We start from the raw sequence: 19036 nt of genomic DNA on the forward strand, positions 1-19036 counted from the left end.
ATGTTGGACTTTGTTTTGAAATCACCGCGTAAGTAATAGCATTTATTTTGAAGCAGAAAAAGAGGTTCCAGGAAATGCGCTTCGTCATCGCTAGCTTGACGTCATCCCTCTCGACGTCCATCCCCAGTGTCTGACGATGCTGCGCGTCTTGCAGGTCTGAAGCGAGCAAGTGGATCGTTGTCGTCGGTATGTCATCTTTTCAAACCATTCATATGATTTTTACGATCCATTCCCTGCTGGCTCGCTATTCTTTTACGGGCGCTGTAACTGCTATTAAAACGCAACTTATTACGAATTATTTTCGTTCTATGATAACGTCAGTGAGAATGAAAGCCAAAGGGTGTAGTGGGATGTTAAAAATCATAATAATAATAACGGGGGTGTTTATATAACAATTTTGTAGATATTATGAACTAGAGTGGGTATTAGTGTGGTGTCATTTGAGCCACCGATATTCCGCTGGTGCTGTGTCACTGGTTTCATTTCCCTTTTGAAAGAATTCATTTCAGATTCACGTAAAACAATTCATGGTGAAAAATGCTCACAAGTGTACAATTGCATCTGACTTCCATGCCGTGCCTCCCGGGTGGGCTCTGTCCGCGGTTCTGAAGTGTCTCGGCGCAGGCAGGGCCACTGCACGCATTGTGGAGATCACGCAGCTCACGTTTACATTTGAACCTTTCAAAACTGCTCAGGCGATGTATGAGGTGACATTTGACTGTCGTACAGTTAGGAAAATGAGTTAATCACTGTATAAATACAACTACTCTACTGGCTATTAATCTACACGAATAATCAGTGTACATTTGCTGATGACCAGCCTTCCATTATGCATACATTTATTTATTTTATGACTACTGTATGTCTTTGTGCTTTTGTTTTTTATTAATTTCTTTATTATTAATATATCCTTTGGGCGGCACAATAGTCGACTGGTTAGCATGTGCACCTCACAGTACAGAAGTGCAATGTTCGATTCTGGCTGCGGCTTTCCTGTGTGGAGTTTGTATGTTCTCTCCATGCCTGTGTGAGTTTTCTCCAGGTACTCCAGCATGCCTGCGACCCTTTTCTCTGATCCATAAGCGGATCAGATAATGGGTGATCGCGGGCATGCTGGAGCTGATCCAAGCTGTCTTTGAGCAGTAGATGGGGTACACCCCGAACTGGTTGCCAGTCAATCGCAGTGCACACAGAGACAAACACCATTTGTGCTCACAATCACACTTAGGGACAATTTAGAATGTTCCATTAACCTGCTATGCACGTTTTTGGAATGTGAGAGGAATATATATCCCTCTTAATGTCCATCCCCAACGTCTGACGATGCTGCCCGTCTTGCAGGTCTGAAGATCGATATATATATGTGTGTGTGTGTGTGTATGTGTGTGTGTACCCTCAAGATCCCATTTTATATTTAAGAACAGACAGACGAAGCATAATTAATTAGACTCAACCACTAAATTGTCTTTTCCCGAGGGACACAATCATCCTATTTTGTATCTTCTGAGGACAGAGTTTTAACATCTGCCACCCAGTCCGTCACTTGCCTCTTTTTAATACCCCCAGAGTGGCGACAAACTGTTGATTCCAGGTTTAGATTTCATTCTAACAATTATGGTACCGGCATACTAATGTATGGGGAACTTTTTTTTTGGCAGTTTGTCACCTCGCAGCCTGACAAGGTTCTTCGTCACATGATGGAATTCAAGTACTGTCAACTCAATTTATTGCCATATAGGCTAATTTATGGCAATTATATTTTGGCAAAGATTTGGTCATGATATTTTTCATTTCATGCTGTTCAATTTTTATGTAACTTAAACATGAATCTTAATAACTTACTTGTTATTTGGCACGGGTCAATATCTAATGATCTGTTGTGGTGGAGTTGTACTAAAACATTTCACTGTATACGAAGTACCAGCTAAAAAAATAGTTCAGCAAACACTGCCATCATGAGGTCAAGTAAAAAAATAAAAGACAGCGGTTTTATGATTGTAAGCTGCTGCATTCTTCGGCACAGTTGGAACATTAACACTGTGCTTGAATAAAATAAAATGTTCCTATTCCTAATTAAAATCTATTAATCGTAATGGAACTGTACTTAAATGAATGTTTTAAAACAAACTGTTTCTAAAGATTAAACGTAAATTATTTGGACTTCAAAGTTAAATACAACTGAACCTTATCATAATTGGGCAGTGATTTTTCCATGCACATTTACACGAGGCCCACACTGTGAAAATCACTGATCTATTCAACGCTGCAAATCACATTAAATGGTTCATTTCTGAAACACGTGTATAACTTTACAGAACTGTAAGTTTCCATTGTGAGCTGCAAAATAACTGCGCAAGCATACCTCAACCATGGTCGAAACCAGATCCACAGACACACGGGAGAATTGTATTATTAACAATAAGACCTTTATTTACTTTTCATTTAAAGTAGACACACTATGTGTTTTACTTATTTCTTTACTTCTTTTTAGAATTGAAAACAGTTCCCAGATGCCTCAATAATGTGTCTGTGTTTTTGTCAAAATGTCCTGAGGATTAAGGAAGAGCACACTTTGAATTATCACTGGAGGAGCGAGCACTTCATCACTACATTGTGTGAATGTGGCATACAGTATAGACATATCAACCCCCAGCCCCCAGCCCCCTCCCGCCCCCAACCCCACTGCATCCACAACTTCAGGTAGCAATGAAGTATGTTGGTGCTTATCAGAAGCTAAGGCTAATCGGTCATCCCGACAAACTTGACACAGCTCTCCTTACCTTTTAACTTTGACAGGATAGCATAGATGGATTTATTATTCATAAAATCTGGCCTGGCCTTGGTGGAGGCCATTAACAGCTCATCGCCTCATTGTGCTTAAACGGGTGTCTCCGAGGCTATTGATTGTATTGTACTGAAAGGCTTCAGCCATCCTTACGTACACTTACAATATATAACTTATATTCAATGATTCATAAGCTCCATTGATTTCATGCCAGCTGCTGTTTGGGCTGAAGTGTTCCTTCAGTTATCACAGCTGAAGACGACCGTGATTATATAAACCAATCTCAGTGGCATACAGTACTTACTGTATTTGATTCAAAATAGAGGAATAATTTAACCAGGAGGACAGGTAAGGTTGGCGTTGCCATGGTGCATGCACACAACTGCTTCGCATTTGCATGGAATGTTTGATTGTATGAAAATGGGTGGGGCTGTGTCACGTGAATATGTCAATGTTTGATATACATCCTCTAATCAATGTAATTGGCTGAAATAGGCTTGGAAATGTCAAATCAGCTTTCATTGAAGTCCACTTGGTTTTGCTTTGGTAGTCATTTTTATTTGTGTTTTGTACTTCTCCTCAAATGGCTTGAAAACAAACTCTCCTTACATTATTCATTCATTCATTCATTTTCAGTTCCGCTTATCCTCACAAGGGTCGCGGGGTGTGCTGGAGCCTATCCCAGCTGACCTTGGGCAGTAGGCAGGGGACATTCTGAACCGGTTGCCAGCCAACTGCAGGGCACACAGAGACAAACAACCATCCGAACTCACACTCATAGCCTGCCATGCATGTTTTTGGAACGTGGTAGGAAACCAGAGTACCCGGAGAAACCCACACAGGCCCAGGCAGAACAACAAACTCCACACAGGGAGGCCGGAACTGGCATTGAACCAGGTACCTCTGCACTGTGTGGTCGACGCGCCAACAACTGGACCACCAGGCCACCATTATTGTTATTACTTTTGTTATTATTGGTGTTGTTATTGTTTTTATGACAACCTGATGGTCTCGAGAGAAAACAAGTGCTGGTTCAGGATCAGCGCAATAATCGTAAAGTCTACTTGCATCTCTGGTTGAAAAATGAAACAGAATTAAACAGAAACCCTTCAACTTGAATGTGCTGTCCAGACCTGTGGACATCAGCTCATTTTACCATGACAAAAAAGCAGCCAGAGTCCATTTCAAAATTGCCTATCAATAACCAAGAGATAACTCGAGACTTGAAGCCATTCTCCACTCTAATTTGTGATGTCATAAATTCTCCCACAATGGCAGGATGGAACCCAGAGGTCACTTGGAGCGATCCCACCCGCCCTGAAGTAGAAATCTGATTAGAAGACACACAGATGGCCAGAGCATCTGTCTGTGAATGAATGTGTGTGTGTCATCTCAATTAGACATTACACTCAGATAATCAATGAATGAATCCATCAGGGGTTAGGTTAGGACAATTGCATGTATTGAGCTTCGTGGGAACAGTTTAAGAAAGCCCAGTTTGGTGTGGAAGAAGTCATTCATAGCTGAAAATCTCTACATGGTTGCTGCGACTAGATGGTGACCAGTCCATAGTATCCAACGCCTCTCTCCCAAACTAAGCCTGCTCACCTTCCATCCCAACACCCTGGACTGGTCACCAGCCAATTTTGTGGCACATTTAGACAAACGAACATCCACACTCACATTCACACTAATGGACAATTTGAAGCCTTCACTAAACCTAATGTGCCGAATAATAATAATAATTATAACAACAACAACAACAACAATAATAATAATAATATTTAAAATCAGGCGGCCCAGGTGGTCCAGTGGTGAGCGCGTTGACCTCACAGTGCAGAGGCCGTGGGTTCGATCCCAACTCCGGCCTTCCTATTTGGAGTTTGCAGGTTCTCCCTGGGGCTGCGTGGGTTTTCTCCGGGTACTCCGGTTTCCTCCCGTATTCTAAAAACATGCATGTCAGGCTGATTGAACACTCTAAATTGTCCCTAGGTGCGAGTGTGAGCGTGGATGGTTGTTCGTCTCTGTGTGCAACTGCAGTTGGCTGGTTCAGGGTGTCACCCGCCTACTGCCCGAACACAGCTGGGATAGACTCCAGGAGCCCCCGCGACCCTAGTGAGGTTAAGCGGATCTGAAAATGAATGAATTAATGAATGTCAAACGAATGTCACCGATGTAGTGCTTTCCAGGACACCAAAAGCCACCCCTGAACATTTCCTGTCAGAAAAGGCCAAGTCATGACAATTCTCAAACATGCCTCTCCACATAGATTCTCAACCCACCCCATGGTGACTCAGCACCAGGTCATCCTTCTTACTATTTGTCTATCCTCTGTGTTCTTCCTCCAACTCCCTGTGACTCTCCTTTGCTAATTATTGATGGCCTGATACATCTTTGCGAGGAAATAGCAAAGTTCACTCTTGCAGTGTGTGCGTGTAGGTGTGTGTGTGTACATGTGTGTGTTGAAGGCGTGCTGCATACTGGCACGGTAGATGGTGAGCAGTAGTGGCGGCGGCGTCAGGAATACTTCAGGTTCTGTATCTGTTCTCATCCAGTGTCTGTTTTTTCTGTTATATTTATGGTAACTGCTGCATTGTGAACTTGTGGCGAGCGGGTCTGCATCACAGTTCTGAGGTTCCAAGTTCGAAACTTGGCTCAGAGATCTTATCGTGCATGCTGTTGTAATTGGCATGTCCACACAATTTCATGTCTTTTGGCGAAACCTGTCGGGTAATGCTTTTGGGATATTTTTCTAGCTTTCCAACGGACAGCTCAGGAGTATTTACATTTTTTCCTGTGGGATAATTTTTTGAATCCTTAATATACAGCATTTATCAGGGTACACAGTTCCAAAAAATGGTGACTTAAAAGGCCTTTCACAGAGATTCCCAAGAGATCTTATGCTCTTCGTGGTGCTGCTCAAGCCCTGATGAAATGTTTAATTCCAGTAAATTAGTCCAACGGCGGGCGGCCCGGTAGTCCTGTGGTTAGCACGTCGGCTTCACAGTGCAGAGGTACCGGGTTCGATTCCTGCTCCGGCCTCCCTGTGTGGAGTTTGCATGTTCTCCCTGGGCCTGCGTGGGTTTTCTCCGGGTGCTCCGGTTTCCTCCCACATTCCAAAAACATGCGTGGCAGGCTGATTAAACACTCTAAATTGTCCCTAGGTGTGAGTGTGAGCGTGGATGGTTGTTCGTCTCTGTGTGCCCTGTGATTGGCTGGCAACCAATTCAGGGTGTCCCCCGCCTACTGCCCAAAGACAGCTGGGATAGGCTCCAGCACCCCCCGCGACCCTAGTGAGGATCAAGCGGTCCGGAAGATGAATGAATGAATGAATGAATGAATGAATAGTCCAACGGCTAAAAACTCTCACTAGAAATCGCAAGCAAGGAGTAGTAATGCAGGCATGCTGGTGAACATATGGCAGCGTACATCATAATCCTGAATTGGCAAAATTCAAATTTGATCTTCCCACAAGTATTCTTTTTTTTATTGTTATGTGTTTGAATCTCTTGAGAAGTAGTCCTACTATAAGGGCCCACGATCAATTTGTGTTCCGAAATATCATTAGCGTCGCATCTTGACTCTCTCTCCATTTTATGACCACCGTATATCTCTCGCTGCATGCCTTGTATCTCTCCAAAGATTGCCTGCGCCCTCTGTGTTATCAGCTTCTCAAACACTGCCTTGAGCTTCAAATGACCTCCGCTATGGTTTTTCATGCTGTGCGTACACTCCAAAGACAAATTATCCTGGTGGGTGATAGTTTTAGTTATAAAGCTGGAATTACACATTAGGTCTAACTGCCCAATTCCGATTTAATGTTAGGTATATCCGCCTTTGCGTCCATACGTGTTAACCCGCTCGTCTCTGTCATGAGATGTGATTGTAAAAAAGTAAGCCCATGAGGTAGCAAAAATAAGCCATGTCTTTCTAGAGCCTCTTCATCAACTCATTCAGTACCAGCCAATTCTAGACCAAGTCTGAAAAAACGTCTTTGGGAGTGAATGAGTTAAAGGCACAAGGCTCAATGCTGAGACAAAAGAAGAACCTACAACGTTCAATAAAAAGAAAGCTAGATTTAAGAGTCAATATCAAGCAGTCCTACTTAAAAATAGGGGTTTACTTTTCCAGCTCGTTTTTGTGCAGCAATCCCAATGCGCATCATATGTGACGAGCGAGTCTCAAATAACGCAATAAACCCTTCACAACTGCACATAAAGCATTGAATACCCCGTTACCTTTTCCAACATCCTTTTTGTGAATCAGGATTATCGGCAACTAAAACATTACACAGCACTGGGCATGATTATTAGATTTTTCGTGTCATTGTCTCCCAAGATGGGACAGAAAAGAAGCCATTGCAAAGCACCCAGTTACAACTACACTCAATGTCATCAAGAGGCCGTTATTTATTTATTTTTTTGTGTGTGTGATTGTTTTTATTTGTTTCTATGCTGGGCCATCAAATTGTTGCTTTATGTGAAAACGGTCCTTAGTGCAAAAAGATTATTTAAAAGACAGTTTAAGACAGCGGTCATCTTAAACTGTCCAGTTTGAATCCTAAAGGGGCAAACCAAAACAAAAACATGAGAAGCTGAGAGGCGTAACCACCCTTATACCCAAGCAGCAACACACCCACCAAGTACCCCCCACCACCACCAACCGCCTCATTTCTCCTCCTGTGTCCCTCCGGCTGAGCAGCCTCTCGAGCTAAACAACACAGGATTACCGCTCTCTCGCTAACATACACATACACTTTGCGCGTCCAGTTGATTCTGGTTCCTTTCCTCGCTGAATCTGTTGATGCTCTTGTTGCTCCGAATTGGAGGAGGTTGTAGTCCAAGATCACGTGTCCTCTTTCTCTCCTTTCTGCCGCCGCTAATGGAGGACTGGGGGTAAGCTTTTGTTCAGGCAGGGGGCTGTGCTGGTCTTTGTCTTGTTGAGTTGATGCCTCAAGCTCACCATGTTGGTAGTTGTGGTTCTTTCTCTGAAGTGGCTTAGAGACGAGCACCGCAGCCTTCATTCTTTGTGTGTTATCAGCTCATTAACGTTGTTTAAAAGTGGAAGAAGCTGGTTGGGCTCCGAGAAACAAAAGTGTCCTCTTGGATTGCAGCTAATGGATCAAACAAGCATGTTGTGAACACTGTCTCATCACCCGAAACCATCTAGTGGATTTGGATCACAAATTCTCAATGGAGTGGATTTTAAATATGAGGAAAATCCCCTCTCTGTCTCTCTCTCTCTCTCTCTCTCTCTCTCTCTCACTCCAATGACATTGCTCTCTTGCCCCCTTCATTGTCAAAAGTGTCATGATGGTTGACCCAAATAACCACGCTGCTACCGCCCCACCCCCGTCCCCAACCCACTGATCTCCTATCAAAACACACCATTCTCTTTCGATTGTTTCCCAGCTGTCACACTTTCCTCAAAATGTTTCTCATCTGCATTCTTCTGCTCTGTAAATTAAGGATGGCCCCGTATTTTTTGTTAATTTTTTTGAGGGTCGATGTGTCGACACACATAAATAACTCCTTAACCGGGCGGTGCAGTGGTCTCACACATCTGCCTCACAGTACAGAGGCGCAGAGTTCGATTCTGGCTCTCGCAATCCTGTGTGGAGTTTGCATGTTCTCCCTGTGCCTGCGTGGGTTTTCTCCAGGTACTCAGAGTTCCTCCCACATTCCAAAAACATGCGTTTCAGGTTAACAAAACACTTTAAATTGTCGCTAGGTGTGATTGTGTGCGCAAATGGTTCTTTGTCTGAGTGTGCCCTGCAATTGGCTGGTTCAGGGTGTCCCCCGCCTACTGCCCGAAGTCAGCTGGAATAGGTTTCAGCACACCCGCGACCCTCGTGAGGTTAAGCGGATTAGAAAATGGATGGATGGTTGGATGCTTTGTCTATACCTCAGAAAATGAGCAATTAACGAATGTCAGAAAAAAATACCAATCGTCTTTGAGCTTTTTTTGCTTGGCAGAGGTAACGTGTTTCTTGGAGAACATCAGACTTTGGGCTTTGTCATTGCAATAAACATTTGCATAATGCAGATTGTTGCTTCTTGTCTTAATGCTATGCTAACGGCACCTCTATGTGCGCTCTATTGAACAAATAATTTCTGGTATGTGAGAGGCATGGGTGGAAGTTAGCGCACAGAGCTCTGGGAGCTTATTTGTCTGGACAATAATTGACTGGATCTGTTTAACTCTCCACTCTCCTAATTAATTTGCAACAACTGTGCTGCGTTTTATTGATGACACGGTGACTCTGCAAGTTTAGGCTCCTCTTGTCCCCCAGGAAATGTCACCAGGTCAATCCCAGTGAAGATTAATATTTGCATATATTGATCTCAGCCCAAGGGGAATAGAAACATACAGACAGGATTTGAGCGTTCACAATCTGCTTGTTTTCTTCAGTGTTTCACCTTTAGATTGAGACTTTGTACTTTTATCACCTTGTGCGTGGTTGGCTGCGACCAAACTAACCCTGCAAAGTAAAGAAAATATTGCACTTTCTGGTGTTTTAAAAGCAGCTTTTACCTGTGAAGGAAATATATGCATGATTGCATAACTGTCTGAGCACGCCGTCTTCGGGATTAAAATATGCAACGAGGCATTCGAGAGAATCTTCTTAAAATGCAGGATTTTTCATATGCGTTCTCATCTCGCCCTCGCAGTGCGTAAGAGGAGCTAACGAAGACGCCATTGCCCCACTGCCACCATGTCTGGCGCCGTCGACGAGTCAGCCAGCCTGGAGGAGAACACTGACAGTTTCTGGGAGGTGAGAAGGACGGGGGGAAAAAAAGCCTTTGGTGATTGAACTCTTGGTGAACCGACCTCACCGGGGAGCCCTGTAAGGACGGATTAATACATATATTTATCATCCTGCGTACAACATATCCCAAATGATTTGTATATTTGTCACTTGCACATCGGAACAGTCTGAAACACTCTTACTGCTGAAGTCAGTGCATGTCTCAAAAGTCCACTGTACACTCATGTACAGCATGAATCCCTTTTCTTCACTACTTATCCTCATTAGAATCGAGGGTGAGCAGGGGCTCATCCTGGCTGATTCTGGGAGAGAAGTATTATAGACTATAGATAGGGGGATACACCTAGAATAATTTCTTGATCATGCAAGGGGTTTCTCGCATGTGTTTAAAAATCAGTGTACTGACTGCGACTGCATTGAAAATCACAAGTCCCCACCCCCAAAACAGAGGTCTGTTATATTACCAAAGCTGACATGCTGCCGCAAGGTATCCGGACTGCCAAAAAAAAAGGATAAAAAGGATTTTCAACCGTAAATATTGAACAGGTTTAACAATGTGATTACTAGTCCTCACGTTTTCCTGGCAGATCAAGGAGAACTAAAAAAAAATCACTCTTAAAACTGTCAACATCATTGGTTGGAGTGATCTTTCAGAGACAAGTGCTAACGGGGGCTTTGTTGACTTAAATAGGAAGTGGTGAGAAATGTTCGAATTTAGCTCATTTTGTGACTTTTCTCGGTTCAAAAATCTACATGTGTGTTCCCTTATAATGTAGGATCTAAAAGCTCGGCCATCCCCGGCATCAAGCCAATGCACTCCATGAGGTTCAACGTTGTGTGTGTTTGCAAAGACATGGTATCGCCAAATAGGCTTTCAGAGCACAAGCAACCCATGAGTAACTGGAGTTCCTTCCACCTGTTATTTATTATATATGACAAACAACACTGTTGAGCAACAAAGAGGCGATATGGCAGTTTAGTGGTATTGCTGTATTCCAGCAAACTGACGTAAATCTCCCGTATCTGACGTGAAACATATTAGCAACTAAATCACTCCTAACACACTCCAGGATAATCTGTGAAATAAGAGAAGAATGCACCAATTCAGCCCAGTTACTGGGATATGTGTCACTAACCTCACTTTAGGTTTGCTAAAGACTAAGTCAGTGGTGTCAAACTACTTTTTACCGTGGGCCACATGGTAATGGTTGCTCTTGTAATGCTGCCGGTTATGATATGTCATCCCAAGGGCTATAACCATATTCCAAATATCACAATTTGGTTCATATCTTGCTTTTAAGATTGCATTTCAGTCCAGGAACAAAATGCTCAACAAACCGCAGATCTTTTGTATAGATGGTTTGAGTCTGTTCTCTTCAGGAAATACTGTAGCAACATCCTCATCTTTTTAGGAAATGAACAATACACACAAGTCCAACAAGAACAATTTGAACAGTCTCAATTATATGCGATAAAAACACACCAAAAAAATGTCATTTGAAACTGCTTTAGCTCCATCTGCGATAGCCCAAGGGAGGCGTTCGTGGGCTAAAATCCAGTCTGCCGACATTTAGTTTGACAAAATTGAGGATAAACTGCATGACCATCAACACATCATTCAGTCGCATATTTAGCGGGCGCAGCAAAGGTGTCGTCTTCCAGCCTGCCGTCACTACATCATATGGCTCACTGCATCGCAGTGCTGCTGACTCAGCTGTTCTGCCATGCCAACGATACATCTGCGGGTGTAATGCAAGCCCTTGTGGAGTTCATTTCATAGCATACTAGCTGATCACTCGAACCTTAGCAAATCCTCACTACTGTCCCACAGATCAGAGAGTTTTACGCTGTGTCTTTTGAACTGGAAAGTTTTCTCATCTGTATGCTCAACTTGTTAGCTCCATTTTTTTTCCAATTTATTACCGTGACGCTTCCAACTGCCAGAACCAATTGAGTTTATTCCAACGGAGCACGTAAAAGTTGAATGGTACTTTGGACGCAGCTCTTAGTAAATACAAAAACATCAGTTCTCCTCGCTTCATGTTCTTTGTCTTCTTATTACCGGTACATTTTTAGACAATTGTATGCTACCAGGGTGGCATGTTGGTCAATCGGTTGGCACGTCTGCCTCACAATGAGGGGCTCAGCCGAGCCTTCCCGTGTGGAGTTTGCATGTTCTTTTTTCCGGGTGCTCCGGTTTACGCCCACATTCCAAAACCATGCGTGGCAGGTTAATTCAACACTCTAAATTGTCCTTAGGTGTGATTGTGAGTGCGGATGGTTGTTTGTCGATGTTTTCCCTGCGATTGACTGCCAACCAGCTCAGGGTGCTCCCCCGAAGACGGCTGGCATAGGCTCCAGCACACCCGCAACCCTTGTGATCAGCTAATGGACAGGTGGATGTATGCTAGCAATTCTGGGGCAGGTTTTGGGACAGACCTTATTCTGCATTTTTGGCTTGACTGTGCCCTGGTGTGCAAAAGGTTCGATGGGCTTGGTGCAGAGAAACCTGAGAGGAATTTAGAGAGGCTTTTGTTAGGATGTGGGGTTGATTTGAGGGGAAAAAGATGAGTGGTTTCTCTCAGGCAGTATGGTTAGTGAGTCGGTTTGGGGTTTCCGTTTGGGTTACAGGTTACGTTTAGGGTTATGGTTAGGTGGTTTGCTTCCCAGAAGACTAGAAGCTGTCAAAGGTTCAAGTGGTCCATCTGCAAACGTTTGCCTATTTTCACTTCCTGTTAGGTGGCTGTGACTTACGACAATCTTCAGGCAAGATACAGATGTCCATATTGTCACGCCTGATTTAGAATCTTCTTTTCTATCGGAAAGGTGGGGAACTACAAGCGTACAGTGAAGAGAATTGACGATGGTCATAGGCTCTGCAATGACCTCATGAATTGCATCCAGGAGCGAGCTAAAATCGAGAAAGCCTACTCCCAGCAGCTGACTGAGTGGTCCAAGAGATGGAGACAGTTGGTGGACAAAGGTCAGAGGCATCTCAAACTCAGAGGTCTACAAAATTGAAAACAACACTAATACTTGCCCTCCCTTTGCGCCAGGTCCTCAGTACGGCACGGTAGAACGCGCTTGGATGTCGCTGATGATAGAGGCGGAGAAGGTGAGTGATCTACATCATGAAGTGAAGAACAGCCTGATGAGCGAGGACTTTGAGAAGGTGAAGAACTGGCAGAAAGAATCGTACCACAAACAGATGATGGGAGGCTTTAAGGAAACCAAAGAGGCAGATGAGGGATTCAAGAAGGCCCAGAAGCCCTGGGCGAAAAAGTTGAAGGAGGTAATTGAACCCGAGGTACACATACACATTCCTGTCTCAGAATAGCACCTGTGAATAAAAGGCAACTGGGATTTTCCTGTTTGTTGGAGGTGAATAAACGGCAACTGGGCTTTTCCTGTTTGTTGGAGGTGACTAGTTCTTGGGTTTTTCTCTTCAACAACCAGGAAATGCAGTTCCTTCAGATTTGACCGTTTGTGGTGAACCATTACCTGATTGACAAACTTTTCTTTTGTCATCTTTTCCGTCAGCTTGAGGCCGCCAAAAAGTCATACCACATGGCATGCAAAGAGGAGAAGCTTGCATCTACCAGGGAGACCAATGGCAAGAGTGAATCCTCAGTGACTGCCGACCAGCTGAAGAAACTCCACGAGAAAGTGGACAAGTGCAAACTTGATTCACAGAAGGTGAGAACTTTCGGAAGATTCTGTGTTCTAATGAAAGACACAAACACACATTTTCTTAAGAGCATTAGCCGTGTTATGTTCAACTTCTGCTGATCTCTGCTGTCCTTTGACCCTCACACCATTGAGCAATGGTTCATTGCTTGTTTTTTTTGTTTGTTTTCATCTATTTTTTTAATCTTCAGGCCAAGGAGAAGTATGAAAAAGCTCTAGACGAGCTCAACAAGTGCACACCTCAGTACATGGAGAACATGGAGCAGGTCTTCGAGCAGAGTCAGCAGTTTGAAGAGAAGCGACTGGGCTTCCTCAGGGAGGTGCTGTTGGACATCAAACGCCATCTCAACCTCACAGAGGACCAAAGGTTTGATTCATGTGATGACTGAATCCGATATAGCAACCTTTGTTTACAGCTACACTCTGATCTCTTTCTGTCTTTGCACAGTTACGCATCAGTGTACCGGGAACTTGAACATGTCATCACATCAGCCAGTGCTCAAGAAGATCTACAATGGTTCAACAACAACCATGGCCCCGGCATGCACATGAACTGGCCCCATTTTGAGGTACCGTCCTTCTGTCGGCCTAAGCCGGGGGTCGGCAACCCGCGGCTCCAGAGCCGCATGCGGCTCTTTCGCACCGCCCTAGTGGCTCCTTGAAGCTTTTTCAAAAATGTTTGAAAATGGAAAAAGATCGGGGGAAGGAATTTTTTTTTTGTTTTAATGTGGTTTCTGTCGGAACATTTTCCAATGCTGTAAAAATGTAAAAAATAAATATTACATTTCAACATTTCTGTAAATGAAAATTTGCATCATAGCCTGCGACACACGTTTCTATTAGCAGGACGGTATGCCAGGCAGGTGGCCATTGTGAAATAAAAAAACAGCGTTTCATGTACAATTCACTGACGGTACTAGCAAAGAATGGGAATCTGGAGGGCAAAGAGAAGCATTTTTAAACGGCTCACGTGAGCGACACGCTGCAAAAGTGCGTCCCATGCCTCGCTCATCTAAGGGGCCATTATGGCTGATGCTCATTATGGCATGGGTGTGTAAGTGCGTGCATATGCACGCCTGCGGTAACTGGGCGATTGCGGGAGGCTTGTTGATTGAAAAGTAGATCTTCCGTCAAAAAAGGTTGGGCACCCATGCTAGAGGGGATGCGCTGCAGGGAAAAAAAACATTTAATCATGAAGGCTCATTGTGTATTTGTAGCCAACTTAGTCATGTTGATAGCTAATATATATACATACAGTATGTGTTGTCTTCATTGTAAGGCTGTTCATTTTTTGCGGCTGCAGACATGTTTGTTTTTTATTTTGTTGGTCCAATATGGCTCTTTCAACATTTTGGGTTGCTGACCCCTGGCCTACACTTCATCCGATGGCAGCGAACCAATCATTTCCACTTGTTTCTTTTGCAGGAGTACAACCCGGAGCTTACCCACAGCATCACGAAAAAGGAAAAGTCAAAGAAAGGCAATGATTCCATCATGCTGACCAACGTCACATCAACAGTTGATCGGTCCCAAGCTGGAGACCAGGGCAGGTGAGAAAGTCTTGTTTTGGGGATCCTCGGTTTATGACAGAGTTCCTTAGCCCTGGCGGCACTGAACCATAACCTTGAAAACCTAAATGTTGGAGTGTACCATGACTTACCATCATCTCATAATTACAGTAAATGTCGGCCATGTGTGCCCACGCAATACCAGTGACCTTCGTGATGGCGTACCAACCGCAATTACATATGGAGTGATCCTATGTTAGGTGTAGGTTTCATTGATTGGCTCACAGAGAATTGATACCTATCGTTGACACAGCAAGGACAAATCTGATCAAAATGTACCATTCCAAAGTGAATCCCGCTGGGTAAAAACATGGCTTCTGTAACATTGAAATCAAAGGTTCTGGGGCAATAAAAGTCGCTTCTGCTTTGGACTTTCTTTCTTGGGTTCTTTTAGCATGAGCAGCTACGAGAAGAACCAGGCGCACAGGGCCTCGGACGAGTGGTCAGACGAGGACCAGACAGCACCAAACTCGGCCAGCGACACCAACGGCGGCGCCAACCCTTTTGACGAAGACTCGGCCGGTGGTGTCAGAGTGCGGGCGCTATACGACTATGAGGGCCAGGAGCAGGATGAACTCAGCTTTCAAGCAGGTACGTGTCACATGGTCACCCAGGGTGTCCTTGGTTCATAACAAAGGACCTTTGCCACTGCGGTGAGGGCACCCAAAATGTTTACGAACCAAGGACCCCCCGTGCCAGAGTGAATATTCATTACTTCTTACACTGTCGTTGTAAAACTGTTTTACATTCTTGATGAAGGTGATGAACTGACAAAGCTGGAGGAGGAGGACGAGCAGGGCTGGTGCAAAGGTCGTCTGGACAGCGGTCAGCTGGGTCTCTACCCTGCCAACTACGTGGAGCCGATCTAACACTCTCACCGCCGTGGTCGCCTGGAAAAACTCTGAACTGAATTCAATCGTGGATGCACATTGACCACCTCTGCCTTTTCCGAGCACCTAAACTTGGTTCCTCCATTCCTGGACCATGCGAATCCTAATTTTGCATTTTTATGATACGGTCTTCAAAGCGGTGCCTGGATGAGCAAGAACGAGCTATGCATTGTGCATTCCTTATATATATTGACGCTGTTTTTTTTTTGTAACCATCTGGATGCTTGTACAGTGTTCATGCCTCATGTGTTTTCTGTCATTGTGAGTTATTGATATACCAAGCCTTAAAGGAATAGTCTAGTTTGAGATCATGACACACCCAGACAGACACTCACATTCACACCTCTGTCAATCCAGAACCATAAGTATACTGTAAATGTGAGGCAGACCTGCCAACTACTCGGACATGTTGCTGCCAATCACTTACCATCATAACTAACCAGCAAAAATGAAAATGCAAGTCAACACTTGGCATGTTTACACTTTTGTGTACTCAACACACAGGGAATTTAGCAGGTTTAGTATTTTTGTGCTATGGCAACTGGGTACAAGAGATGTTTGTTATTGTGTCAGTCATTTCCAAGATTATGATTAGTTTTTTCACTTATTCTAACATCTAGCAGGCAAACATGGTGAAGATCGGCAGACTCCGAAATGTTTTCAAAATACTCGAGGTTCACAATGCAAATACAATCGCCACCTCGCGTTATGACACAAAGGAGTTATCACGCCGTAGCCCGTTTGCTGTGTCTGCAAACCTTAGCTAACCAGGCACTAGAGGTTGTCAATACCTGTATTAGCTTTGTGAACCTAGCAGTCTCATGCATTGTATTGAGTCTTAATTGACCCAACGTTGACCTAGCTATGACAGACCATGTTTTACATCTTTGTGCTCAGCGAAGCCATCCAAGTAGAAATTATGATTTTTATCATAGCACAAATGTACACATGTATTTGGTTTTGACTCATTTTTCCAACATTTAACACCAGATGTGTTGGTTCTATGGTGGACCATAAAATGTTGGTAAACCCAATGGACTTGTTGCTTCTGGCTGACTGGCAAGAACAAAGAGAAGCAATACTTGCTAGCAGTTTGCATGTTTTTTGTTTTTTTTGTTTTGTCTTTGTGCTGAGCCAAGTTTATCAGCAAACATTTCCACTATGCTCATCCCGTGATTCCTTCCTGTCCTCTGCATGCTTCCTCCTGTGAAATATTGTCACAACTGCGGCACAAATCTACTGCTATTGGGTATATCTACCCATTTCAACATCTAACCAGATGTCTTGAAAACATTTGTGAAATCGATTGCTTTTTAACTCTCACCAGTAGTCACCTACCATTACATTACTACATACAGTTGTTTTAATCCAGCAATGTTTAATACAAAGAGCGCAGAGGAACAAGACTTGTGGGCAGGTCGCTCATGTTTTCAACCTTTGCACTAAACTAAGCTGACCAGGATATAGCCGTCATGCACTCACAGCGCAGACATGAAAAGTCTAATAGGAACAGCACAAATGTTTTTAATTTTCTGAACATCTCATGACAGATGTGTTAAATCTCTCCGGATTAAAAAAATATATATATGCAAAGTTTTTAATGCTGACATGTAGCCCACCTAACATGCTGATGGAACGGTAAGGGTAGGAACATATACCTGTACCTACGGTAAGCAGGAAATTTCTCGCTGGAGAGACAGTCACATTTAACGAGGGATGAAAGGTTGTAGCCCATGTTGACTAATGGTTTAAACAGTGTGTGTTATCGCACATTCTAGACTATTCCTTTATTGCTTTTCCTGACATTTTACCCTATCTCTTCGTGTGCATTTGGGAGTGGCTCAAGAGTCGATTTGTTTAGGCTTCTCTTTGGGGTGAAATCAAGCAAACAGTGAACCGTATCACTTACCTGAACAACACATCTTTCATCTTTCATTCAGACCAAACAAAATATCCCAAACTGGTCGGGTCCCTTACGGCTCACCTCTTCATTTTGGGGGCTGGGGCTCTGAATAAAATCCTGTAAACTGTGGCACTTCAAGTGGGGAGTTTCTTTTCAAAGGGCTTTCTGAGGCATGCATTCTGTGTGGAAAATGACTTTGTGTATAGTATATGTTGGATATGAAATAATGGAAAGAAGGTTTCAAGGTAGCCTTGCTGTCAGATGGATGGTTATGTTTGAATTGTTTTGGTTGTTTGTTTAATTTCATTTTATTTGAAACCTTTCTGATTTTTACTTTTAGTATTTGTTTTTCTTGTATTCAGCTTGAACCTTTTTGGGGCGGGGTTTTGTCAGATTGTATTTGTTTTTAATTCGGTTTTATTGAATTGTGTTTTAATTTTATTTTAATTTAATGTTGTTTGTATTCATTTTATTCTGTCTTTGTTGTAGCCCGTTTTTGTTCCTGTTTTATTGTTATTATTTATTTTATTCAATGTTTATTTGATGCTGTTTTCTAATTTTTGTGCTTTGTTTGTGTGTGATTTGATTTCATTCGAGTCTATTTGGAATTTTCTTTAATGTATGCTATTTGTATTTCATGTCATTACTTTTAGTTATGAAATATTTATTTTCTGGTTTTGTTCTATTTTTGTATTTTTGTTAAGATTTCATTTCAGTTAGATCTATTGTATTTTTGGTTCTCTTTTATTCTTTTACTTTTTTGTTTTGTCTTTTTCTTCCGTTTTATTCTATTGATTTCAATTTGGCTCTTCTTTGCGAAACGCTGCTTTTCCGCATCCATGACACAAACCACAAAGCTGCCTCCACTCCTCGGGAGCCCCCTTTTTTTCTTGTTTACAAGCAGTTCCATCACAGAACCTGATGCACCGCACGGCCTCAACTCAGTTGCCTCCACTTTTGCCCATCACCTGAGTGCAGACTCGGGCTCACTTAGCCTCATGTTAAGCGTTGCATCAGACAGACAGACCTCGTGCGTGAGTATGTTTGTGTGTTTCACGAGCCTGCTGGGGAGTCTACAAGGTGTCAACGACGAACACGACACCCTGCCTGGTGTTGTCTTACTTTGCGAGCGGCAGAGAAAGCTGCAGAGGAAGCACTGAAATATTCATGAGCTTTTCTTACGCAAGAACTGAGCTAGTTGCCACCGCGTTTACCGACCCCTCGCCATCCCCGAACAAAAGAAGGGAACCAAAACTTTTCTTTGTGTGTTCTTTGTCTTTAGGTGGCTGCGCCCACCGCGAAAGAAATGGAATGGAATGAAACCGTGTCTCAAATAAAAGACGTCGTCAGATAGGAACTCTTCCTGCTTTTCGGGTGCATTATCACTATTGTGTTTGGCCTGCAGAGGTCACTTTTAACCTTACATTAACCTCG

The 19036-nt window shown here is 43.4% G+C and overlaps 2 protein-coding genes across 5 annotated transcripts in view; one reads left to right on the forward strand and one right to left on the reverse strand.

Moving 5' to 3' along the window:
* Nucleotides 1–19036, reverse strand: part of rps10 (ribosomal protein S10) — a 150952-nt gene that overhangs the window by 3185 nt on the left and 128731 nt on the right. The gene's annotated exons all lie outside the window — the stretch shown is intronic.
* On the forward strand, nt 54–18959 carry pacsin1b (protein kinase C and casein kinase substrate in neurons 1b). 4 transcript variants are annotated; one of them, XM_052075186.1, is made up of 10 exons: nt 54–186; nt 9457–9560; nt 12381–12537; nt 12611–12846; nt 13095–13250; nt 13433–13608; nt 13690–13810; nt 14667–14791; nt 15204–15400; nt 15569–18959. In XM_052075186.1, the coding sequence occupies exons 2-10, from the start codon at nt 9501–9503 to the stop codon at nt 15676–15678; spliced, it is 1338 nt and encodes a 445-aa protein (XP_051931146.1). In that variant the 5' UTR covers nt 54–186; nt 9457–9500; the 3' UTR covers nt 15679–18959. The 4 variants fall into 4 exon arrangements, with proteins under 4 accessions (XP_051931146.1, XP_051931148.1, XP_051931149.1 ...); XM_052075188.1 differs by lacking the exon at nt 54–186 and adding an exon at nt 5204–5317; XM_052075189.1 differs by lacking the exon at nt 54–186 and adding an exon at nt 6455–6537.

Source organism: Hippocampus zosterae, chromosome 9 (genome assembly GCF_025434085.1).
Source record: "Hippocampus zosterae strain Florida chromosome 9, ASM2543408v3, whole genome shotgun sequence".
Classification (NCBI taxonomy): domain Eukaryota; kingdom Metazoa; phylum Chordata; class Actinopteri; order Syngnathiformes; family Syngnathidae; genus Hippocampus; species Hippocampus zosterae.

Bases quoted from the DNA above. Each gene is read 5' to 3' on its own strand.
- pacsin1b (XM_052075186.1), top strand. From the start codon at position 9,501: ATGTCTGGCGCCGTCGACGAGTCAGCCAGCCTGGAGGAGAACACTGAC. The intron at 9,561-12,380 runs GTGAGAAGGACG...TCTATCGGAAAG, and splicing joins ACACTGACAGTTTCTGGGAG to GTGGGGAACTACAAGCGTAC. The intron at 12,538-12,610 runs GTCAGAGGCATC...CCTTTGCGCCAG, and splicing joins GAGACAGTTGGTGGACAAAG to GTCCTCAGTACGGCACGGTA.